The sequence below is a fragment of the Struthio camelus genome, chromosome 14 (genome assembly GCF_040807025.1).
Source record: "Struthio camelus isolate bStrCam1 chromosome 14, bStrCam1.hap1, whole genome shotgun sequence".
In the NCBI taxonomy this organism is placed as follows: Eukaryota; Metazoa; Chordata; class Aves; order Struthioniformes; family Struthionidae; genus Struthio; species Struthio camelus.
Window position 1 is genome coordinate 6,524,790 of NC_090955.1, and position 18,813 is coordinate 6,543,602.

Sequence of the window (18,813 nt, forward strand, 5' to 3'; positions counted from 1 at the left end):
TGGACATGATATTAATACAGGGGTTTTCGGTTGTACTTTTATAGCTACTAGATTTTCTTGCCTAACTTGGCAACCCAAGGCACCATTTGATTTTTGGATTTGGACAATACTGCAACAGATGTCCAGACCAATAAAATAAATTCCTGAAGGGCTATGCTTAATTTGTGTAATTGATCAATTTTTGTTACATGGGCCTCAGCTCACCAGCATGTAACTGCCTTCCAGATTAGCTCAGCAGTAGGGATTTCATTCCATATGTTACAATGGTTTATTGGCGCTTTTGACGACACCGCTGATTCAGCAGTGTTGGTGGAGACACCTGTTGGCAACGATAATGAAATATAACCGTGGGCACGAGGGCGAAGACCAGCACCAAAGCTTTTGGGTGGCTTGTAAACATCACAAGGGCAGAGTTTCCCGCAATCGAGCGTGCTTGCCCAAAATTAAGAGGGAGCGCACCAGCACCTCGCCCAGGCAGTCAACGCCGCAGACTCGGCGAAGGTGACGCCGCCTCTTCTATAAAAAGTAATAAGTGCTCTAAAACATAGAGGACAGATAAATGTTGAAAAATGATATCAATAAAAATTTTGTAGTACATTTCCTCTAATACAAAATGTCAGTGATTTACTCCTTCCCAATACAGGTTTAATTGATTCAAATGGCATCGGTAGTAATTAAAATATGGATTCTGAAGCACAACTGTTAGCTCTCATCACTCACCTATTAAACTTGCCATAGATGCTGTGTTAATTATCTTCCCATATCCTTGATTCAGCATAATGCGGCCTGCAGCCTGTGACAGAAATTAAAGGAAAGACCAGTGACCCTTTTTGTGATTGTGCTAATAATGACATGATAATAAATTAGTCTTCACTTTTCAGAAGAGTTTATGTGCGAGCACTTTTTTTTTTTTTAAGAATTTGATATAAAAACTATAAAAATGGCTGATGCAAGAAAAAATCCCACTGCCGTTTCAGTCCCTCTTTGCAGTTGGCAACATTTTTCAAAAAAACACTAATGCTGCGAATGACCCCCCCAAAGATATCTGCTTCTCAAGAAGCATCACATACCCATCCTCCAAAGATCAGGCCATTCTTAAATGCCTGAGTTTGGGCAGCCAGTAATTGCCAGCTACATTTGAAAATACTGATCAAAATCTATAGTTGACATAGAGCTAATCTCTCATTAACTCCACCAAAACTAAGATCAATTTTATTGTGATAATCAGTAACAAAGTATTATTAAATCTTGGTAAATGCTTAGAAACAGTTGCCCATTTGCAAAAACAAAAACCATGCAGAATTTCACACTTACTTGGCAGCACAAAAATAATCCTCGTAAGTTAACATTAAAAGTTTTGTCCCATTCTTCTAGTGAAGTATCTTCGCTTGCAGAGTTCATATTGATTCCAGCGTTGTTGCACGCGATGTGGATTGTGCCCCAGCGAGCTACAATTGTATCCACAAACTTCTGCACATCCTCGGGTTTGCTTACATCTGCTGCAAGGGCAATGCTTTTAATCCCTGCATTAAAATAAGATTGATAAAGTCAGTATAGGAATTCACAGAAAAAAGAAATAATCTATTTTAAAATTCTTTATTTTCATATAAATATATATAGATAGATATAGATATGCATATACATACATACTTTTGTGTGTGTGTATACATATATACGTATATATACATATGTATACATATGTATATATACACATATATGTATATATATGCATATACACACACACACATATATATGTCATCTTATTTCACAGCTCCGTAAACGGTAGCAAACTGTGTTTTTCTTATTCTAGTGTTTTTTGTTTTTTTTTTTAAGTTACTAACTGGTGTGAGGCTTGCCTGGTGGAGGCTAACATAAAACCAGCATCTGAAAGTGGAGTTCGACAGTGCATGAGGACGAAGCTTTGAACACTGCACCATCTTCTGTCCAAAGATTCAACTGCAGCTTCCCAGCTACAGCGAGTAATTCCAGCGGCCAGGTGCTGAGGACCAAAAAGACTATCACTTGCATATGGCTGGTATCAGCTCATAAACAAGATAAAGGAAAAGATTCTTGCATTTGCTCAAATGCAGATGTTTCCTTGCCAGCCCCCTCCCCCCCCAATCAATACTATAGAAATCAAACCAATCTGTCCAAAAAACGTTCTGTGGGTGAACAATAGCATCTGTTCGGCTTTGAGCCTCAGACAAAATCAAGCCAGTTTTAGCTGGGAGCTAACCAGGGAGACCCGAAGGTTCACAAGGATGGCGCTCACAACCTTCTTTCTTGCAAATCACACTGCCAGAATAACATAAACATACAGAACTGAAAAGACTTACTGGAACCAAAAATGCAAAAGTTGCTATTTTTTTCCCCCGCAAGAAAAATCCAGACTTTGACTTTTGCTCATGTGTAGTCCAAATCCCAAACTACTCCAATGCTGATTTGTAAATCACCTGATTTAGTTTATTATCAAAATCAGCTTTAAATATCCTTATTGGTAAATAAAATAAGCAGCCTACCAAGGCATCTGAACCCAAGGATTATCCACATTCGGAAAGTCGAACCAGGCTATACAAGTAAGTGCTCTGGTGAACCGGGTCTTAATTCACAAGAAGGGAGGCAGCTATTAGGGTTATATCACAGATCAGTAGCCTACAAGCAAACAGTGGGAAGTTATAGCTGCTAAAGCAAGCTTATTCCAGACCACTGGGTTGGGGAAAGGCTAGATGCTACAAGCAGGGCTATAATACAGGTTCTCCATTTCATGTTTGCTGCTTTACTAGCAGAGAATGAATTGGTCAACAACTTAACAATAAATATGGTCTATGAGAAAGAAAGCTGCATTTTTCAATTAGAATTATGTTTTTGAGGTAAGGATGTGTGCTGCCAGCTAGATCCACACTGCTCCAAGGGCCGATGCCACTAAGAGGCAAAGAGCTCCAAGAAGGGACTTTGGTTTCCAGGGCTTGGGGCCATAGGGGCGGGTTCCTGTGCAGCTTGCAGGTGCGAGCTCTGCTAGAGGCGCTACGGTCACATCATCTCTTCCCCAGGTCTGATAAAAGCACTGGTCAGGCCTCTTTCTCCTACTCAGCAGCCTATTTTCACTTAACTAGCAGGAGCTAAATACTCTTGAAAGTTTTCCTCTCCTTCAGAGCTGCTTGGAGGTACCTAGAAGTTCAGGAGTTACTGGCAGGAGCTGGACAGGCCAACGCAGTGAAGTCTTGAAGTCCCTAGACTCACAAGGAGAGGAATGGCTGGTTCACCATATAATTCAGGGTGATTGCTCATGGACACGCATGACTACCAGATTGGTGCCATACCCATACATGGGCATCTGAGCTGCATTTGATCTGCCAAACTATGCCGCAGACCTTGTGAGAAAGCTCAGAAACTTATTTCCAAATGACTATGGGTGCTCCTATCCGTCCACAGCCACACACGGGGAGCAGAGATCCCTTCTCGGGCGATGTAAGGGATTATCTGCAAAGCTTCAAGTCTCATTCCCTTACATATGTCATAGGACTGGCCGTTCAGGTGGTGCTGCGCTTTTGCTTCACTCCGGATGTCACTCCTGTGGGTAAGCTGAGGTGGAGTCTGCCAGCATTCAGAAGTCAATGGGAACAGAGGCATATGCCATCACTGGACAGAAATCTGAAGACTTACTTAGTTTTGGTATTCAGAGCAATTTAAGATAATTGTGGGATTCTATTTAAATGGAAAATTTATTCTCCATTTAGCCCTCTTTCAGGTTATTCTAATTACAGAGAAAATAAAAAGGGGTGGGGCGAGGAGGGGAGAAATAGCCTTGACCCTTTCTTAGGAGAAGAATCTCTCCCAAACCGAAGCTTTTGAGATGGAGGCTTCCATGGAAGCAACGCAAAACAATAAAACCCCAGTGATACTTGGAGAAAATGACAGAAAAGAGGCTTTCAGATGGCAAAGCTCCTCTTGACCTCCGGTACCATCAGGAGTACATCGGAGTGCATGACACGAGGTCCTGCTGGTGTGCTCTCCACAGCAGACCATGGGAGGTAACGATCTTCACCTATATAGGGGCCTCCCTGCTTCGCACAGCAGAGAAAAGGGGCAGACCCACAATGCAGCAACCTATACAAAATGAACGCTTATCCTGCTGCAAAACAAGCTCTCTTATTTTATCACAGGTTATGTGATAAATATGCTGAAAGAATAAGATAAGCCAGACAGCCCCGGTTGCTCCTCCGAATTGTTATCAAGACATGTAATGCACAGGGGGCTGCTACAATTCTTCTTATTGAATTTACAGACAAAATGGGTGCAAGCGTGTAACTAATGGTAACTGAATGAGGCTTTTCACCTGCCCTCCAATTCTCACCCCATTTATGGCTTCATCTCGTGCAATAGTTCATAACAACAAGACAAAAGGCGCTACATGTGAGTATCTAGCAAAGAAACAGCAAAGGCACGCTCACTTCAAAAACAGAGCCCCACACTTGACCTTAATCAATTCAGCTGATATCCCTGCACTCTGAAAGAGAGAGGAAAAAAAAAGCGCACGGTCTCCGCCTCTCCACAGTCCCTCCCAAACCATATGTTAAAAAGAAAGATAAACTTTGGAAAAATATCTTTAAATAGATAGCACCAATCAGGGGTAACAAACTCAAGGCAATGCCCCACTGCTGCACACGTGGCAGTACCCAGTGCACCTTTTTGGTCTTCAGAGTAGTTTTGCAAAGCTCATGGAAGCAGTTTGGGATGAAAAAGGGGCAGGAGAGCAGCCCATGTGCCGAGTCTGCCCTTCTGCAGCAGACATGTGCACAGCCCCCCCCACCATGGGGCTCCCTCTCTGGACATGATTCTCTCAATGGTCCCTCAATATGAATTAATAAATGGTATATAGATAGGAATATCACAAGTGACATTGTGGGGAAGGCACTTGCATAGTGTACAGTGAAAATGCCCATTTTAAAAATCCCACCAGACTAATTTTCCCCTCAAGGTAAAGGCAGTAATTCCCCCTGAAGACAGAGGGGGATATGTAGTGGAAGGTAAGCCTTAGGATTTTTTGGTTATGTTTCATCATCTTTGGTTCTTCTGTCAGGATCTATTAGCAACTGTTGAAAAAGGTATTATTCACTTAGGATTCTAAAAACAAAGACCCCTGTGGTCAAGGGAGATACCCCCGAGCTGTCTAACAAAGATAAAACTGAGATCACAGGGTTTCTGATGTTTAAAACTCATCATGAAATGATGGCACTATCCCAAAGGAAAATAAAGAGCTCTTTGGTATAGGAAGCAAAGTGGGTTTAAGAAAGCTAACTGAAATGTTTTGTAAAAAGTATCAGTATGGAAATGACTTGGAGCACTGTATTTCCAACTTTGAGTAAGAGATTCACAACCAAAGCGGGGGGGGAAATCACAGTTCCTTTGTATCTCCTATAGCAGGACAAATACGTATTAATACTACAATGATTGCTTTAATTTACTCATGTGAAAATTTCCAGAGTAAAGCTAGCTGAGCCTTTTCGTCAAAATGTATTTCCAACAGACTACATTACTTCTTTGAAGCCAAAATATTTCATGGAAACATATTGATTTCAACAGAAGTTTTCAAGGGAAGGCTTCTGAGGCCCAAGCTAGACACTCTGGTTACCTCTGAAGAGAAAGAGATTGAAACCTGACCTTTTCAAATCCTTTCCAAAAAATGGGCGTTTGGATATAATTCCCTTTCACAAAAGCATCACAAAGTTTGGGTTTCGTTCCAATAAGGAGTGATAATAAATTTGAAACCTCAGAAAAAAACCCATCATGAGATGGAATAGATGTGCCCTGACCAGCTGCACTGGTCAGGCTGACAGAGAATATTTGACCTTAAGGATAAGGATATGGAAAGACTGAGAAGCGAGATTGTCTTTGCTTTAGACTGGAATGCCTCATGACCCTTCCAACTGCATTTTGTAATCCCCCCCCACATCCTCAGGGTTTGCAGCCCACCAGCGAAGAAGCAGAGATGCAGGGCTTCCATTGAAGAATGGATGATCAAACTCCTACTGAAAATGCCCTGCAGAAAAGTTAAGTTAGCTTTCTAATAGACTGCTAGCATCCAAAGTCTCATGGCTCTTTCAAGTAGCCCATTTCTTTCTGAATAGCTCTACTTGATATGCAGGATCTAACTGTGAAAAAAAGTCCAAAAGGCAAGTTAACTTGTAGGGCACAGCTATTGTGTGCCAAGACCATATGGCTTCAGTGCATAAGAAAATGCAAAGCTTCGGGGAAGGAGGAACTGGATGACTCAAGAATTTGTAATAGATGCTGGAGACTTTCTGTTCTTGGTCATTATTAGAGATCAGCCCAACAATCAAAGCTTTAAATGGTTAGACTAATATTCAGTGGAAAGTGTCTCACAGTGCTTACTGGAACTGTGATTGTACAGACTGGGACTTTTTTTTTTTTAAAATGTTCTCTGCGGAGGCTCAGGATGGTATCAGAGCCACAACTGAACCATTCTTCACCCCTTAACCTGGAAATTGAATGAGGCAGTATGGTGAGCAAGGGAAAGAAGGCTGCAGGGGGTGGCTTTGCTGGAGAACGTGGCTTCTAATAGTGCAAACTTGTCTCTCTTGAGCATGTTTCAGTTTAGCAGGAAAAGTCTTACACTGGCTAAGGCAGAATGGGAACTCCAGGTTTGAACTGGCAGATCACTGCTCCCCCAGTCATGAACAATCTCTTTCTGAAACCATGGTGGACACAAATACTGGTGTCTGCATCCATACGGGAGCTTGAAAAACTCCTGGATAAAGATCTGTCTCTAGTGGCAATGAAGTATCACACTTAGAAGAAGGGTTGACTGTACTCTCACAAGAGGAATCATAAAACGAGTAACACTTCCTTTCTTTTCTCATTAAAATTATATTTCCAGTTTTCTTTTTTCCCTTTACAGTTGCAGTTTAGCATGACTCTAGGGGGAAATTCAATTTTATGTTACATTTTGTGTTTTTACTGCTAAAATTGAAGTGGCTTGTAGAGGATTTTACCTCTTATCTGGGATTTTCGTTATGTCTATTAGTGTTCTGTTCCTATATCTGACCTTGCAGGCATGATTGAAAGAACTACGGGGGAGGTTTTCAAAAATAATTTTATCATCTGCTTCGGTTTGGGGTCGCAGTGTTTAAATGCTCCTGATTCCCAGAAAGGCTGAGGAACTATCCCCACAAAATGATAGCTCCTTTAGGATCTAGAGTAGAGACCTTCACTGATTCTCCACTACCAACAACAGCACTGGTAGTGGTACGTTACCATGGTAAGAAGCCTCAAGTGCGCTGGCTGCTGCATGATCTGCTCTGAGGGACATCTCCTTTCCACCTGTATGATGTAGCTTATGTGAGTTATTTATAAGAGATGGCCCTCCTCTGTCCCCGTCAGTCATGGCTCACTGCATGCTGTTTCCTTCAGTCACTCTTCACAAGGAATTTTTTTTTGATCAATTTGCCTCTCTGCCTGAGTTCATATGCTATGTAACACTAACAGATGATGCAACACCAGTGACTGTTTGCTGAGGAAACACTGACATCCAGCCTGGCTAGAAGAAGCTCTGTGACCGTGGCATATATTTGCTATTTGGAAATCCTTTGCTCTGACTTATTCTCCACCAGGCCTTGCTGAAAGACAATTACAGCAAGGAAAACAGTTAAAGCACTCATCACCGGTTCACGTACACAGCAACCTGCAGATCAACGTACTGCTTACCTTTAAGGCTCAGCTCATATGCTACTGCTTCTGCCTTTGCAAGGATGAGATCCACAACGGCTACTTTAGCACCGGCTTCCCCCAACGCATGTGCAAAAGCTCTTCCAATTCCTTGACCTCCACCTGTTACGTAGGCCACCTTCCCATCCAACCGCAGCCGATCGAGGATGCGACGCTTGTTATAACCCCAGAAGACATCATCCTTCACCACGTCTTTCTGAAACAAAAACATATATATATAGTAAGGTGCAAGTCTCAATAATGTGATGGCTATTAAGGGTTCTGGCTCTGAGGATGAGGGGGTGGCTTGCACAGGGAGCCACATCTTCTTGACCCATTATTTAATTCAAAAGGCAAGCTTAATTCAGGCTGAAGAGCAGCCTTATCCCCACACATATTAGTCTAAACAGGAGCATTAAGGTGGAAGGCAATAGAGCAGAATAGCTACGGTTTGGGGAGAGTCACTAACTACTCCACTTACATGAGAGTAGGGGAAGGTACTCCTGACCTAGCTTCCACTGACCTCTCTGGGAGACTAGCCAGGTATGTTCTCTCAAAATATGATTGTTTAAGTCTTCCAAATTCTGAACAATTTAGAAACAATCAGTTATTTCACCCCCCCGCCCAGGACAAACCCTGCCCTCAGATTTGACTGGCTCCAGGAAGACACAGAGACTAAGAACAAGTTTCCAAAGGCAGGATTTGGCTCGAGCAGAGTGCAATCAAAATATCTTCACAAGGCTGGTGCACAAATAAAGATATCAGCCAATAACTTAAACCAAGCTGTCATCTGATCAGCTGCCATACATCATTTCCCCCTGACTGGAATCAAAATGGAAAACACAAGATGTCTAAAATATTGCTTTTGAAATGCTAGGAATTACCAGTGGGTGCAGTTTTGGGAGCACTCAGAAACAGCAAAACACTCAGAAAGTTTGGGTCTGGCTTTACAGACTTGGACCATTAAACTTCCACATGGGAATTTCCTTATGGCTGCCTGATGTCCATCACAGGAAAAGGAGTTCCTATCCAAAAAGATAAAAGCACCACCTTTCCCCAGGACAGGTGAAATCTAAGGACGTGAGTAAACTATACACATGGTAACCATGCTATCGACTCTTACATGCTGGCATAAGCAGGCTCTCCCACTGATTAAGAATTTGGCTTCCACTGTTTAGGTAAGGCCAAAATATACCTTTTTAAAATGATAAAACTATCCAGACAAGTTTGATGCTTTTCATGGCTAGTCTGTAACCCTGTACGCTATTTTCCAAGCTCAGCTTGGTTTTTTCTCAACTCTGTGGTCTCCTCTATAAGGACGGAAACACTGTATTATATACCTCTACTATAAAGCTATCCAGAGCAAGCAAAAGAAAATTTTCATGATAATGAAAGCATTTTTCCAACATTAGCACTGATAAGCTATTGCTGCAGCAACCCCTCTGGCTCTGGCAATATTCAGCTCAGTGAGCCTAGAAGGGCATCATGTGCTGACTTTGGACAAAAGCAACATTACTTCAGAAACATCCTGACAGCTTGCTGCAGATGGATCCGAATTCTGTCACCTGCACTCCCCTGAAATGGGACGTCCCAGAGAGCACCAGGCAGAAACTCCCAGCTAGCACCATGCCAGCTGGCTCTGCCAATTTTGTACAGCTGGATTAGCACAGCACCAGCAAAATCTTGTCCAAAGACTTTGCAAGGAATTGGTATTTATTAGCCTGGACTAATGAGACTACTTTGTGTCAACCTGAAGCTGCTAAGTCCATGGTGCATCAGACCACACCACGACAGAGGGTGAATTTGGGACCTCCCCACCAAGACAAGGAATTATTTTCTTCACCATCCTCAGCAGAGGCAAGGTTTTAGCAGAAGTGCTCACGGAAAAGAAATACAGACCTTTGATTCAGTCACTGCATCTGGAGGCGCAGGGCTCCTTCGAACGATGCTCAGTCCGCTTTGCACAGGTAGAATAACCTGCAAACATACACACACGGCTCTTCACTAATTTTTTTTTACTTGGCGGCTCATCCAAATTCCCCTGATGTTAAGTGGAGTCCTTCCTTAGACCATGGTAGTTTTTCTCCCACTCCTATTCTTCAGCTGAAATTCTTTCCAACCCCAAAATATCAGACAACCATACTTGTTCATGTTCCTGCTCCAAACTCACTGCTCCCATTAATACCAGGAAAAATGCAATTTTGTCTCTCAGTTTTCTAAGTAAGTGCCAGCTTCTAGGATTTCTGGTGCACTGGGTTTTCACTGTCTGGCTAATGCTGTCATGAAGATATTCTGGTCTCATTCTTGGAGCTTAGTAAACAATAATAGCAATATTTTTGTGTTCTTCAGCATGTAATAGAACATTTTTCTGGCACCTACCTGTGAATTTCAGTGGGTTGTATCCTTTCTATGATCCCATTATTACACTATAGTGAAAACTGCACCCAGTGTTGGGAATTCAACGCCATTATCAAACTAATTAAAAAATTAGATGTAGAAAAAATATGCTATTTGCATGCATTAAATGCCTAACAGTAATATTCGGGGCAAGAAGAGTTATGTCATGAGTCTTTCCCTCTTCTACAGATGAGAGCTTTTGCTCCTGATACTTTAGCTTATAATTCTATTAATTATATATAGAATAAATACAGAATCACAGCGGGCACCCCTAGAGGCAAGGCCATGCAAGCTGCAGATGGACAAAGTCCTTGACCCTGCGAGGCACAGACCAAAATCTTCTGGGCACGAGCCTTGTACCTCCATGCCTTGGGGATTTTTGGCAAGGGAGAGCACAGGAAGGGATTCCTAGGGGAGAGGAGACAGACCTCAGCTGTCCCCTCATGGGAAGGCCTGAGAGCACTAGAGGGGCAGCAGGGACCATGGCCTCTGGCCATCCTCGCTGTCCCTCCACTACCTCAGGTGAAATCATAGGCTGAAGCTTTGGCAAGGAAGCATGAGGGCAAGCGTTGCAGGCTGGTGCCTTCTGTCCCAAGATAGGATCAGCTATGCCTGCATTTAAAGCCCTGGTAGGTATTTGTTTGGTGTTGTGTCTAAAACCATACATATACATCCTATCACACAGATTTTTTCTCCTGTTAGAGTAGGACTTTGTTGGAGTCATATTCTCATATTCTGCTGGCGATGCCCTACAGCCTCCGGAGCCTTTAAAGCAGAGCAGCTCTTCCTCTTTTGTACCATAGAGCCGATTATTCTTTCCTAAGTGCTGTGCTTTTATCTTGCCTTTAACGTTGCAGATGATGTAGATGGAAAGTAGAGACCTTTTCTGAACATAGGAAGTCATACTTAGAGCTCAAGTAAGGTGAATTATAATAACATTTTAGTTCATTTTAGGTCCCCTGGATAACGGCACCAACAAAAGAAACATTTTAAAGGGTACTTTGTAAAAATCCATAGACACTTAGAGTACCACTGGCACCTTAACCAATTGCGTTGCACTAACCTGCTGAACACGAGGATCTGAATTAATCACTGCATTTAATTTTCTGACAGCTAGTACATTTTCATCAGATATGTTCTCCAGGTAGACTTGTCCTTTCATGAGTGTATTCTCTACACAGATCACTCCATCCATTCTCAGCAAGTGGTTATCCATGACAAAGCTGTAGTAGTTAACAGCGTTCCTTTGATCAGCATCAATAAAAACTATATCAAAGTGCTCATCCTCAGCATGTAATGCCTGGAGGAAAAAAAAAAAGATGTTGGAGAAAATACTAATTATTTACCTGCAATTTGAATGTCTTGGCCATTAAAGTGTCCTGTATACAAAAACTCAAATCAGAAAGAACTTCATTCTTTTAAAGTAAGATTATTAGAATTACTTCTTGGGATCTTGGGAGTTTGCTGTGCTTCAGAAAGAGTTCTTCAGCAATGCTGGTGCCCAAATCTCCAAGCCTCTCAAAGAGGATCACAGATATAAAAGAGGATCATTCACCCCAGTTTGTGGTGTTCAGAGGCACAGCAGAGACACCTGCGCATCTAGAGCCAAAGGGAATTGAATCATCAAGGTAAGGTGGAGGGCACACATGTGATTCTACAGCAGCTGAACTGCTGCAAGAAGCTATCTCTTTTGAAAAGAGTGACTATCAACAAATTCAAGAGTGGCTATTGTTGCATCAGTCTCCAGGAAAAAGAGGCATAAGGCTGATCCTGGGAATTGCAAACTAGTGAGTCCCACTTCAGTAGCAGGAGAATGGTTGAAATCCCAATTAATAATAGAATTATAAAGCATATAAAAGAACAGGTCACGATAGAGATAAAGCAGCACAGCTCCTATGAAGGAAAATGATGTTTCTTTAATCTGAAGAAATGCTTTGGATGGCTCAGCAACAGAGAGGATAAAAGAGAACTGGCTGCTATCATCTAATTGGATTTTCCGAAATGTGGCACACCTTCTCTCCAAGCAAGCTGCTGATGATAATGTATAAAAGTGTTGATGGATGACCAGATGGGAGCCTTTACAGCCTTCTCCTGTGGCAGTTAATGCACTCGCTGCCCAAGAGGCTGCTACGGAATATTTCAGATTCCATCTGGGACTATTTAACTGCATCTGTGTGTGTTTCAATGAAACAACGGTTCATCCACCTATCTTGGGCAAGCGTAAATGCTTTCAAGTCTTGGCATATTGAGTGAAAAGAGAAACAATTACGTTTTCCAGAACTCACTGTTTCTACTACAACTTTTAACAACACTCCTTGCGTCCAGATTTCCCTTTTGTGTCTGGAGACGTTTTGCACAATGAGTGAAGAGCGATCCCCTGAGATGTATGAGAGAAAGCATCAATAACAAATGACAGCAGAATATAAAAAAAAAAAATTTGTTTTCAGGAGTGAGGTTCATGCCTCTCAAACAGAGGTTTCAGAAACCTTTCTGAAGCAGGGAGCATGTATTTAAGAGGAGGGAGGAGAGCTAAGTAGATCATTCAAGTTCTGCTCTATTGTGAAAACTATTGTCATTGTGGGCTTGCTAGCGGTTAGGAAATGAAGCCTGCCTGGACAAACATGCTTAACTACAGATGACAGCACTGAAGCTCTGCCAAAAGCATTCATGAGTCCACATTTAGGACACTTTTTCAGACTACAGTATAATGAAAGGAGACATTAAGGCCAAATCTATACTCATTTGCAATGAACATAACAAAAACTGGGACACCTTATTTCCTGGGATTCATCTTTGCATTTCATGACCAGTAAGAAAATTTCACCTGGACTCCTCCTGGGCTGTGTTGGCAAAAGTCAGCAGGAACACTTCTGTTACTGTGGAAGAGCATCTTACACCAGCTTGTCACTCAGCCAGTCTGTCCAATTCAGATAGTTCATGAAAGGACAGAAGAAGAGAGCTGGGAGAAGGAGTCTGTCAGAAAGGGAGATTAGCTAAGAGCCAAAGGCAATTTCAACTAATTACCATGACTTATCACTACTTTCTGACTTATAACCTTCCCTGGTGCAGGAGGTGAGGGGTAGACATTCACAAGCAGATGTGGCCATCTCCGAACATATGTTACTACTGCTCCATGGTACTGCTCCCTAATGAAAAAGAATCTCACTTTTATGCATTGACTTCATTAGGTCCATATGGGGTTGTGCAGCTCTTTGGATGTTAGCTGGACTTCTCTTTTCAGCCCTCTCTCTGGACTGTCTACCTGTTGACTGCTTCTCTGCTTCTTACCTGTCTCCTGGTATAGATAAACTACCTGATTAATTAAATGACATTCAGCCCAGGAGAGCACCTGCATTGTATGTGTACCCAGCACAAGCCTGTTTTATCTCTCCGTCACGTGTGTGTGCAAGACTGCCCTTTTGTAGGCATTTCTCTTCAGCCAATTTATCAAGTCCCGAATGGCCAGCTATGAAGGTCACTTGGGCACCTTTCATTTCCTCTAAGTCAAGGGCTTTGAAGTCCCTCACCCTGATTATTTTCCTTGTGTTTTGTAGAGTTTCATGAGACATTGACAGCTGCCGTGAGACTCTGGGGGTGAGACTCAGGCGCCTGAATGGCCTATAGGGTCATTTTAAATACCATAAGGTATACCACCTGGCTTACATGTGCAGCTCTGTGGGTCCTGTTTCATATCTACAGCTGCATATGGAAATCTCAGATACCTTAAGGGTTGCTAAAACGGTACTAGACATCTATACAGAAAGGCCTGAATCACTCCCTTGCAACTCATATTGGGATCCTGTCAGCATACGAGTTTCTTATTTCCACAGCTTCAAGACTGCTATTACTTTGTGTATGTCTAGTTGGAAACAGCATCCAAGTCACTCTTTTTGCTAGGAGAGAGGTAGAGCCCAAACGTCTCCAACTGTGAGGAAAGCTGAGACCCAAAAAGAAATAATCTGCCTTCAAAATATCCTGCTGAAACTGATTTCCTGAATGTTTACAGTGCAATCCCTGCTCCTTGCTACAGAGGCATCATAGACGGTAACAGATGGCAACAGGAAGTGTCTTAATTCAGAGCAAACTTGGCTAAAATTAATGCTTTTGCTTACACTGAGCCACTAAATTCCTTTGGGCTTAAAAAAAAAAATAGCACTGTATTTTACAGAGGAGACGCACCAAAAAAGAGCTCGAGAAAGAGCACAGCGACACTGTTGACGGTTACAGCAAAAGATCAGGGAGAGGACATCCTGACTAAAAACATGAATGAAGCTTCTGCCAAAGCGCAAAGAAAACCTGACTGTAGTCTTGATCAGCAACAACACTCTCTCGTAAGACACATACAAACTCAGTCAGAAACGCTAACTGTCCAGTTGCTTGGAAATGGATCATACAGTCACATATTTGTAATAAAGATGGACTCAAAAACTTATTACTTTCCCTATGTCTTGTTCTTGACCTAAATGCAATAGCAATCCATCCTTAGGGTGCACAGAACACATGAAGAAGTACAGCTTCCTTTTAAAACACCATTAGAATATTTTACTGTATGTGGACATACACTCTTGTTACTCCTAAATGCTATTCTATTGAGTACAGTTTATATTCACCGGCAAAGCTAAATCTCTAGGGAAGCTAGAGAGGGAATGCAATTTCTAGTAATAACAGCTCACAACAGTGAATACTATCCACTTATCCCCACAATTTCCAGCTATTTTGGACTCCTTCCTGAATTAACCTTTCATATCAAAAGGAGCAATTCTGCACACTAGAGACTCCGACACAATTTCATGCATAATTTATTCACTCAGTTCAACATTAAACGCAGAGTCCTTGACTTTGTCAAGGTGGATTCTGTTGGCAGACTTCACAAGCAGCAAAACAGGAGAAATGAGATCTGCAACTCAACCTCTTCACCTATTCTGTCTGGTAAAAGGAGGGAAATAAAGAAAAAAGAAAACCCCTACACGCTTATACAATGCCCTGCAATCGGCCAAATCTGCTGCAAACACATTGTTATTTTGTGTTGCATTTTCGATTTTAGAATGGAAGGATCAAAACCACAAATGTGAATAATTTCCTGGCAGTTTCCCACTGGGCTCAATCCTGCATCCATTGTTCGACCAAAAGTCCACTGGGAATTAAAGGACTTTGAGCAGGATCAGGCCTATTGTCAGCAGCTGAGGCATAGCAAAGCGCGTTAACCAGGTAGAACACAGCAGAGAGGAGTTTATACTTCAGAAGCTTGTTAGGAAATGATTTTTAACACTGTGGCCCAGCATAGATTTGAAAGGTAGCTAATTCCCACTGAAGTCAACTGGCTTAAGCTTTGAAGGGCATCCTGAACCCAAGGAAAGGCTGAATCCACTCCGTGTTTTCTAAGGTTATGTCAAAATTACCAAAGTCATCAGGCACAGAGGCACGTGCCAGAGCGTATGCGAGCAACATGCTTTGGTCGGGAGGTGGGGGCCTAACTTAGCTTGGAGTTCCTGTCCCTCAAACTTGGGAAAAGGCACATCCTGCAGCGCTTGCCAGGTAGCTGCTACACAAGGACGACTTTACACCTGCAGTGCAACTACCTCTCATATCTTCTGGCAATTTGTACTTTCTGGATGACTGTCTCGTGCGGGAGAAAAGAACTTCCCCTGCCAGGCAGCGTGAAAGATTATACACTGTTTCTGTGCTTTAAAGGAGTCAGTGTGCCAAGGCAAATCCCCTGCTCCCATGAGCAGCCCGTGCTGCTGCCAAGATTTGAGGAGGGGCAGGTAGGCAGAAGCCCTTCCCTATTGCGCTCAGTTTAGAAGTAAATTTAGACATGGTCATCCCAGCAAGAAAGCTGCGGCAGCCACCTCCAAAGAGCTACACAGTAGAAGAGTATTTATGAAGTGGTGGGTGTCCATCTCTGCCCTCTACCTACTCCAGTGGGACAGGAAAGAAACCCAGTACTGCAGATACCCTAGATGGTACAGACAGCCCTTGTCAGGGCTTCCAGCTCTCCCCACATCTCATCACACTCTTCAGCAACACTCCTACCCGGCTCTGCCCTGAACCGGCCTTTCTGTGGACAACAGGCTCTTGTTTTCCATCCCCTCCGTGAGGCTGCGCTGTAAGACCTCAGCTGGGGTGGTCGTGGCCCATCGCCCATCCTGAGCTCAGCGTGCCCACAGCAACTGCCCAGTCCTCTTGCCTTTCAGCATGCCCACATGTCAATGGATGACATGCCTTGTTCCAGATCTAAACTATTTTTTTTTTCTAAGAGGGAGAAGGAGTTTGCTGTTAACACCCTGAGCCTCTTCCGCGCACCTCAGTGGACACCCGCCCAGCTCCAGTGCTGCAAACCCCAATAATCCTGACATGCCAGGGAACAGCAAATGACTTTTGAAAAGGCTCAGCAGAGAGGCCACCCAAACGTGTTCATAAGCAGTCATCCAAAGCCATTGCCTGTTATTGTAACCTTCCTTAGAGCACCTTAACGCTTCTGCGTTTGCTTAGTTTTAGGCATCTAAATAGACTCACTGACCTGGAAATATTTGATTGTTTGAGTGAAGCACATGTTTAAGCAGCTAGCTAGTGCAGAGCCTTGTTGAGCTCCAACTCATTGCACAATCCAGTGATGCATGTCACATGGTGGGCAGACGTACAAAGATAACTCTGATAGACCTGCTGCCTCTTCCCATGCGGTGGCATGCCGAACTTTCTTCATTACACTGGGCCTAAAACTTACTTCCCATTCTCATGGAATATATTCCCTCCCATTTGAGGAAAAAGAAACCAATGTTACAACACCCCCATAGCCCCTTCTCCACTTAGCGTCACTGTTGATAAAGGCCTGGAGCCCTCATAGGACAATCCCAGTTCTCCTGGTGCCAATGAGAAAATATCTATCAGGCTTAGCAATGCAAGTTCGGAGCCGAGTGCAAAAATTCTGCCATACTTTCCAAGGCAGGAGTGCCCAGCTGTAGGGATCTGTGCTGCCAAATGTGAGCATCTCAACTCCTATCAGCTTCAGGAAGCATTCAAAGCCCCCAGTACCTGCAGAAGCGGGGTCAGGATGTGCCCTCGCTTTGCAGTCGGAGGATATAAAATCAATTGCAACATTCTCTTTTAAGGATTTAGTTTTCATGTCTTTGCTCCCTTCTTTAATCTCCACACAGCATGTACTCTGCTTGCCTCTAGATATTTTAATTCAGTCACAGTAAGTCAGTTGCACAGAATGGGCACTAGAGAGCAACAGCAATTCAATTAATTTCACACTCACTGCAGGGAGCTGGGATTTTAAATGCTGCACATTGCAGGTGATCTGTAACGTTCCGTTTATTCATATACTTGCCAAAGCTCTTTGTTTCTTTCTTATCAAACTTGGAGGTCATGAAAGCCAGAGGTCAGAAAGCTCCTGGCCATTTCATTTTAGAAGCAAATATGGTACCTGTTAATGCAAATAAAGTTACAATCCAGCTCACACTGACACTTCCAGATTGAAAATGGAATGGGATCAAATTGGTTTGCATTAATAATAGAGTGGCTATGCATTTAATGAACCTATCACGGATATCAGCTGCTAGAGCGCTGGACATGCAGCAACATCAGGCAGATCCATAGACTGAAATTGAAAGCGCAGCTCCTCCCGCTGCTGGCAGTCATAAGCTTTTCTCTTCCTTGGGACAAAGTCGCTAGTCAGAACAAAACAAATCTGGCTAGTGCATTTGCACATCTGAAGTTCGCATATTACTTGGAAGAGGGAAACTTGTAGTCTAATTCACTGTGGTGTTACCAGTGGGGAAACCAGTGACAGGCTGCCATTAAATTGCAAACTTCATGCATTAAATTGCAAGACCTTCCCAAATCTCATCAACAGTGGGAGAAATCTGTCCTTTGCAGGGGCAGGCCCACCAGGGCACAGCTACAGTCTTCCAGCTTGCTACATTTGGCATTAGAGGCCCTGGCGCAAAGTCCACCCAACTCAAGTGAAACTCTTCCGTTAAATCTATGGCCCTGCGTTTGGGGCCTGCGATTCCTCCGGTCAAAGAACTTTGGTATTTTAGTTAGGAGGGAATAAAACTATCTTGTGTGACAAAGCTGTCCCATCATTTATCACCTTGAATAGGAAATAATCCTAGTGGGAGAGTGTGATCACTTCTGCAGGCAAACTAGGGTCACCATCCAGCATTTTATAGGCAGGAAATAAGACAAAATACACCTGCCAGAAACGCGTTAATCTGCTCTGAACAAGAGCTCTCAAACTCCCTTCCAATGACTTTACCTCCAAAGTGTCTGCTATTGGTCCCACTTGCATGCTTATCTTTTTACCATCCGAAGAATAATCAAACGCTTCTTGGCTGTTCACTCCAAGATAGGGCACTTCTGCACATGCAAAGATTTTGCCATCATCTGGCAAGTCTTCTGCAATAGCAAGGATACTGTAACCTTTAAGCTTGCCAATTAATAAAATCTTCCTGGCTCTGATCATATGAACAAACATCCTAAAAACTTGGCCTGTTGAAAGACAAGAATACAATTTTAAAAATAAAACCATAGGAAAAACTGTACACTATTCACAATGAAAATTAAATGTACCTTTCAAGTGATCATTTAAAAAAAAAATTACATCTTAAAACACTTGAAAATAGGGGTTTAACAACAGAATCTGACAAAATTTCATCTAAAATGCAGCTAAAAGACAACAGAATAAAG

The 18,813-nt window shown here is 42.8% G+C and overlaps 1 protein-coding gene across 1 annotated transcript in view; it reads right to left on the minus strand.

The window, feature by feature from the left end:
- The window catches only part of LOC104140966 (D-threitol dehydrogenase-like), a 28,436-nt gene extending 9,837 nt beyond the window's left edge, over positions 1 to 18,599 (minus strand). The window contains exons 1-6 of the mRNA XM_068907223.1: positions 18,383 to 18,599; positions 11,186 to 11,422; positions 9,625 to 9,702; positions 7,726 to 7,942; positions 1,315 to 1,523; positions 721 to 793 (exon numbers count right to left, since the gene is read on the minus strand). Of these exons, the coding sequence (XP_068763324.1) occupies positions 721 to 793; positions 1,315 to 1,523; positions 7,726 to 7,942; positions 9,625 to 9,702; positions 11,186 to 11,422; positions 18,383 to 18,589 (1,021 nt within the window). The 5' untranslated portion in view covers positions 18,590 to 18,599. The remainder of the gene's footprint in view (positions 1 to 720; positions 794 to 1,314; positions 1,524 to 7,725; positions 7,943 to 9,624; positions 9,703 to 11,185; positions 11,423 to 18,382) is intronic.
- Positions 18,600 to 18,813: the final 214 nt, after the last annotated feature.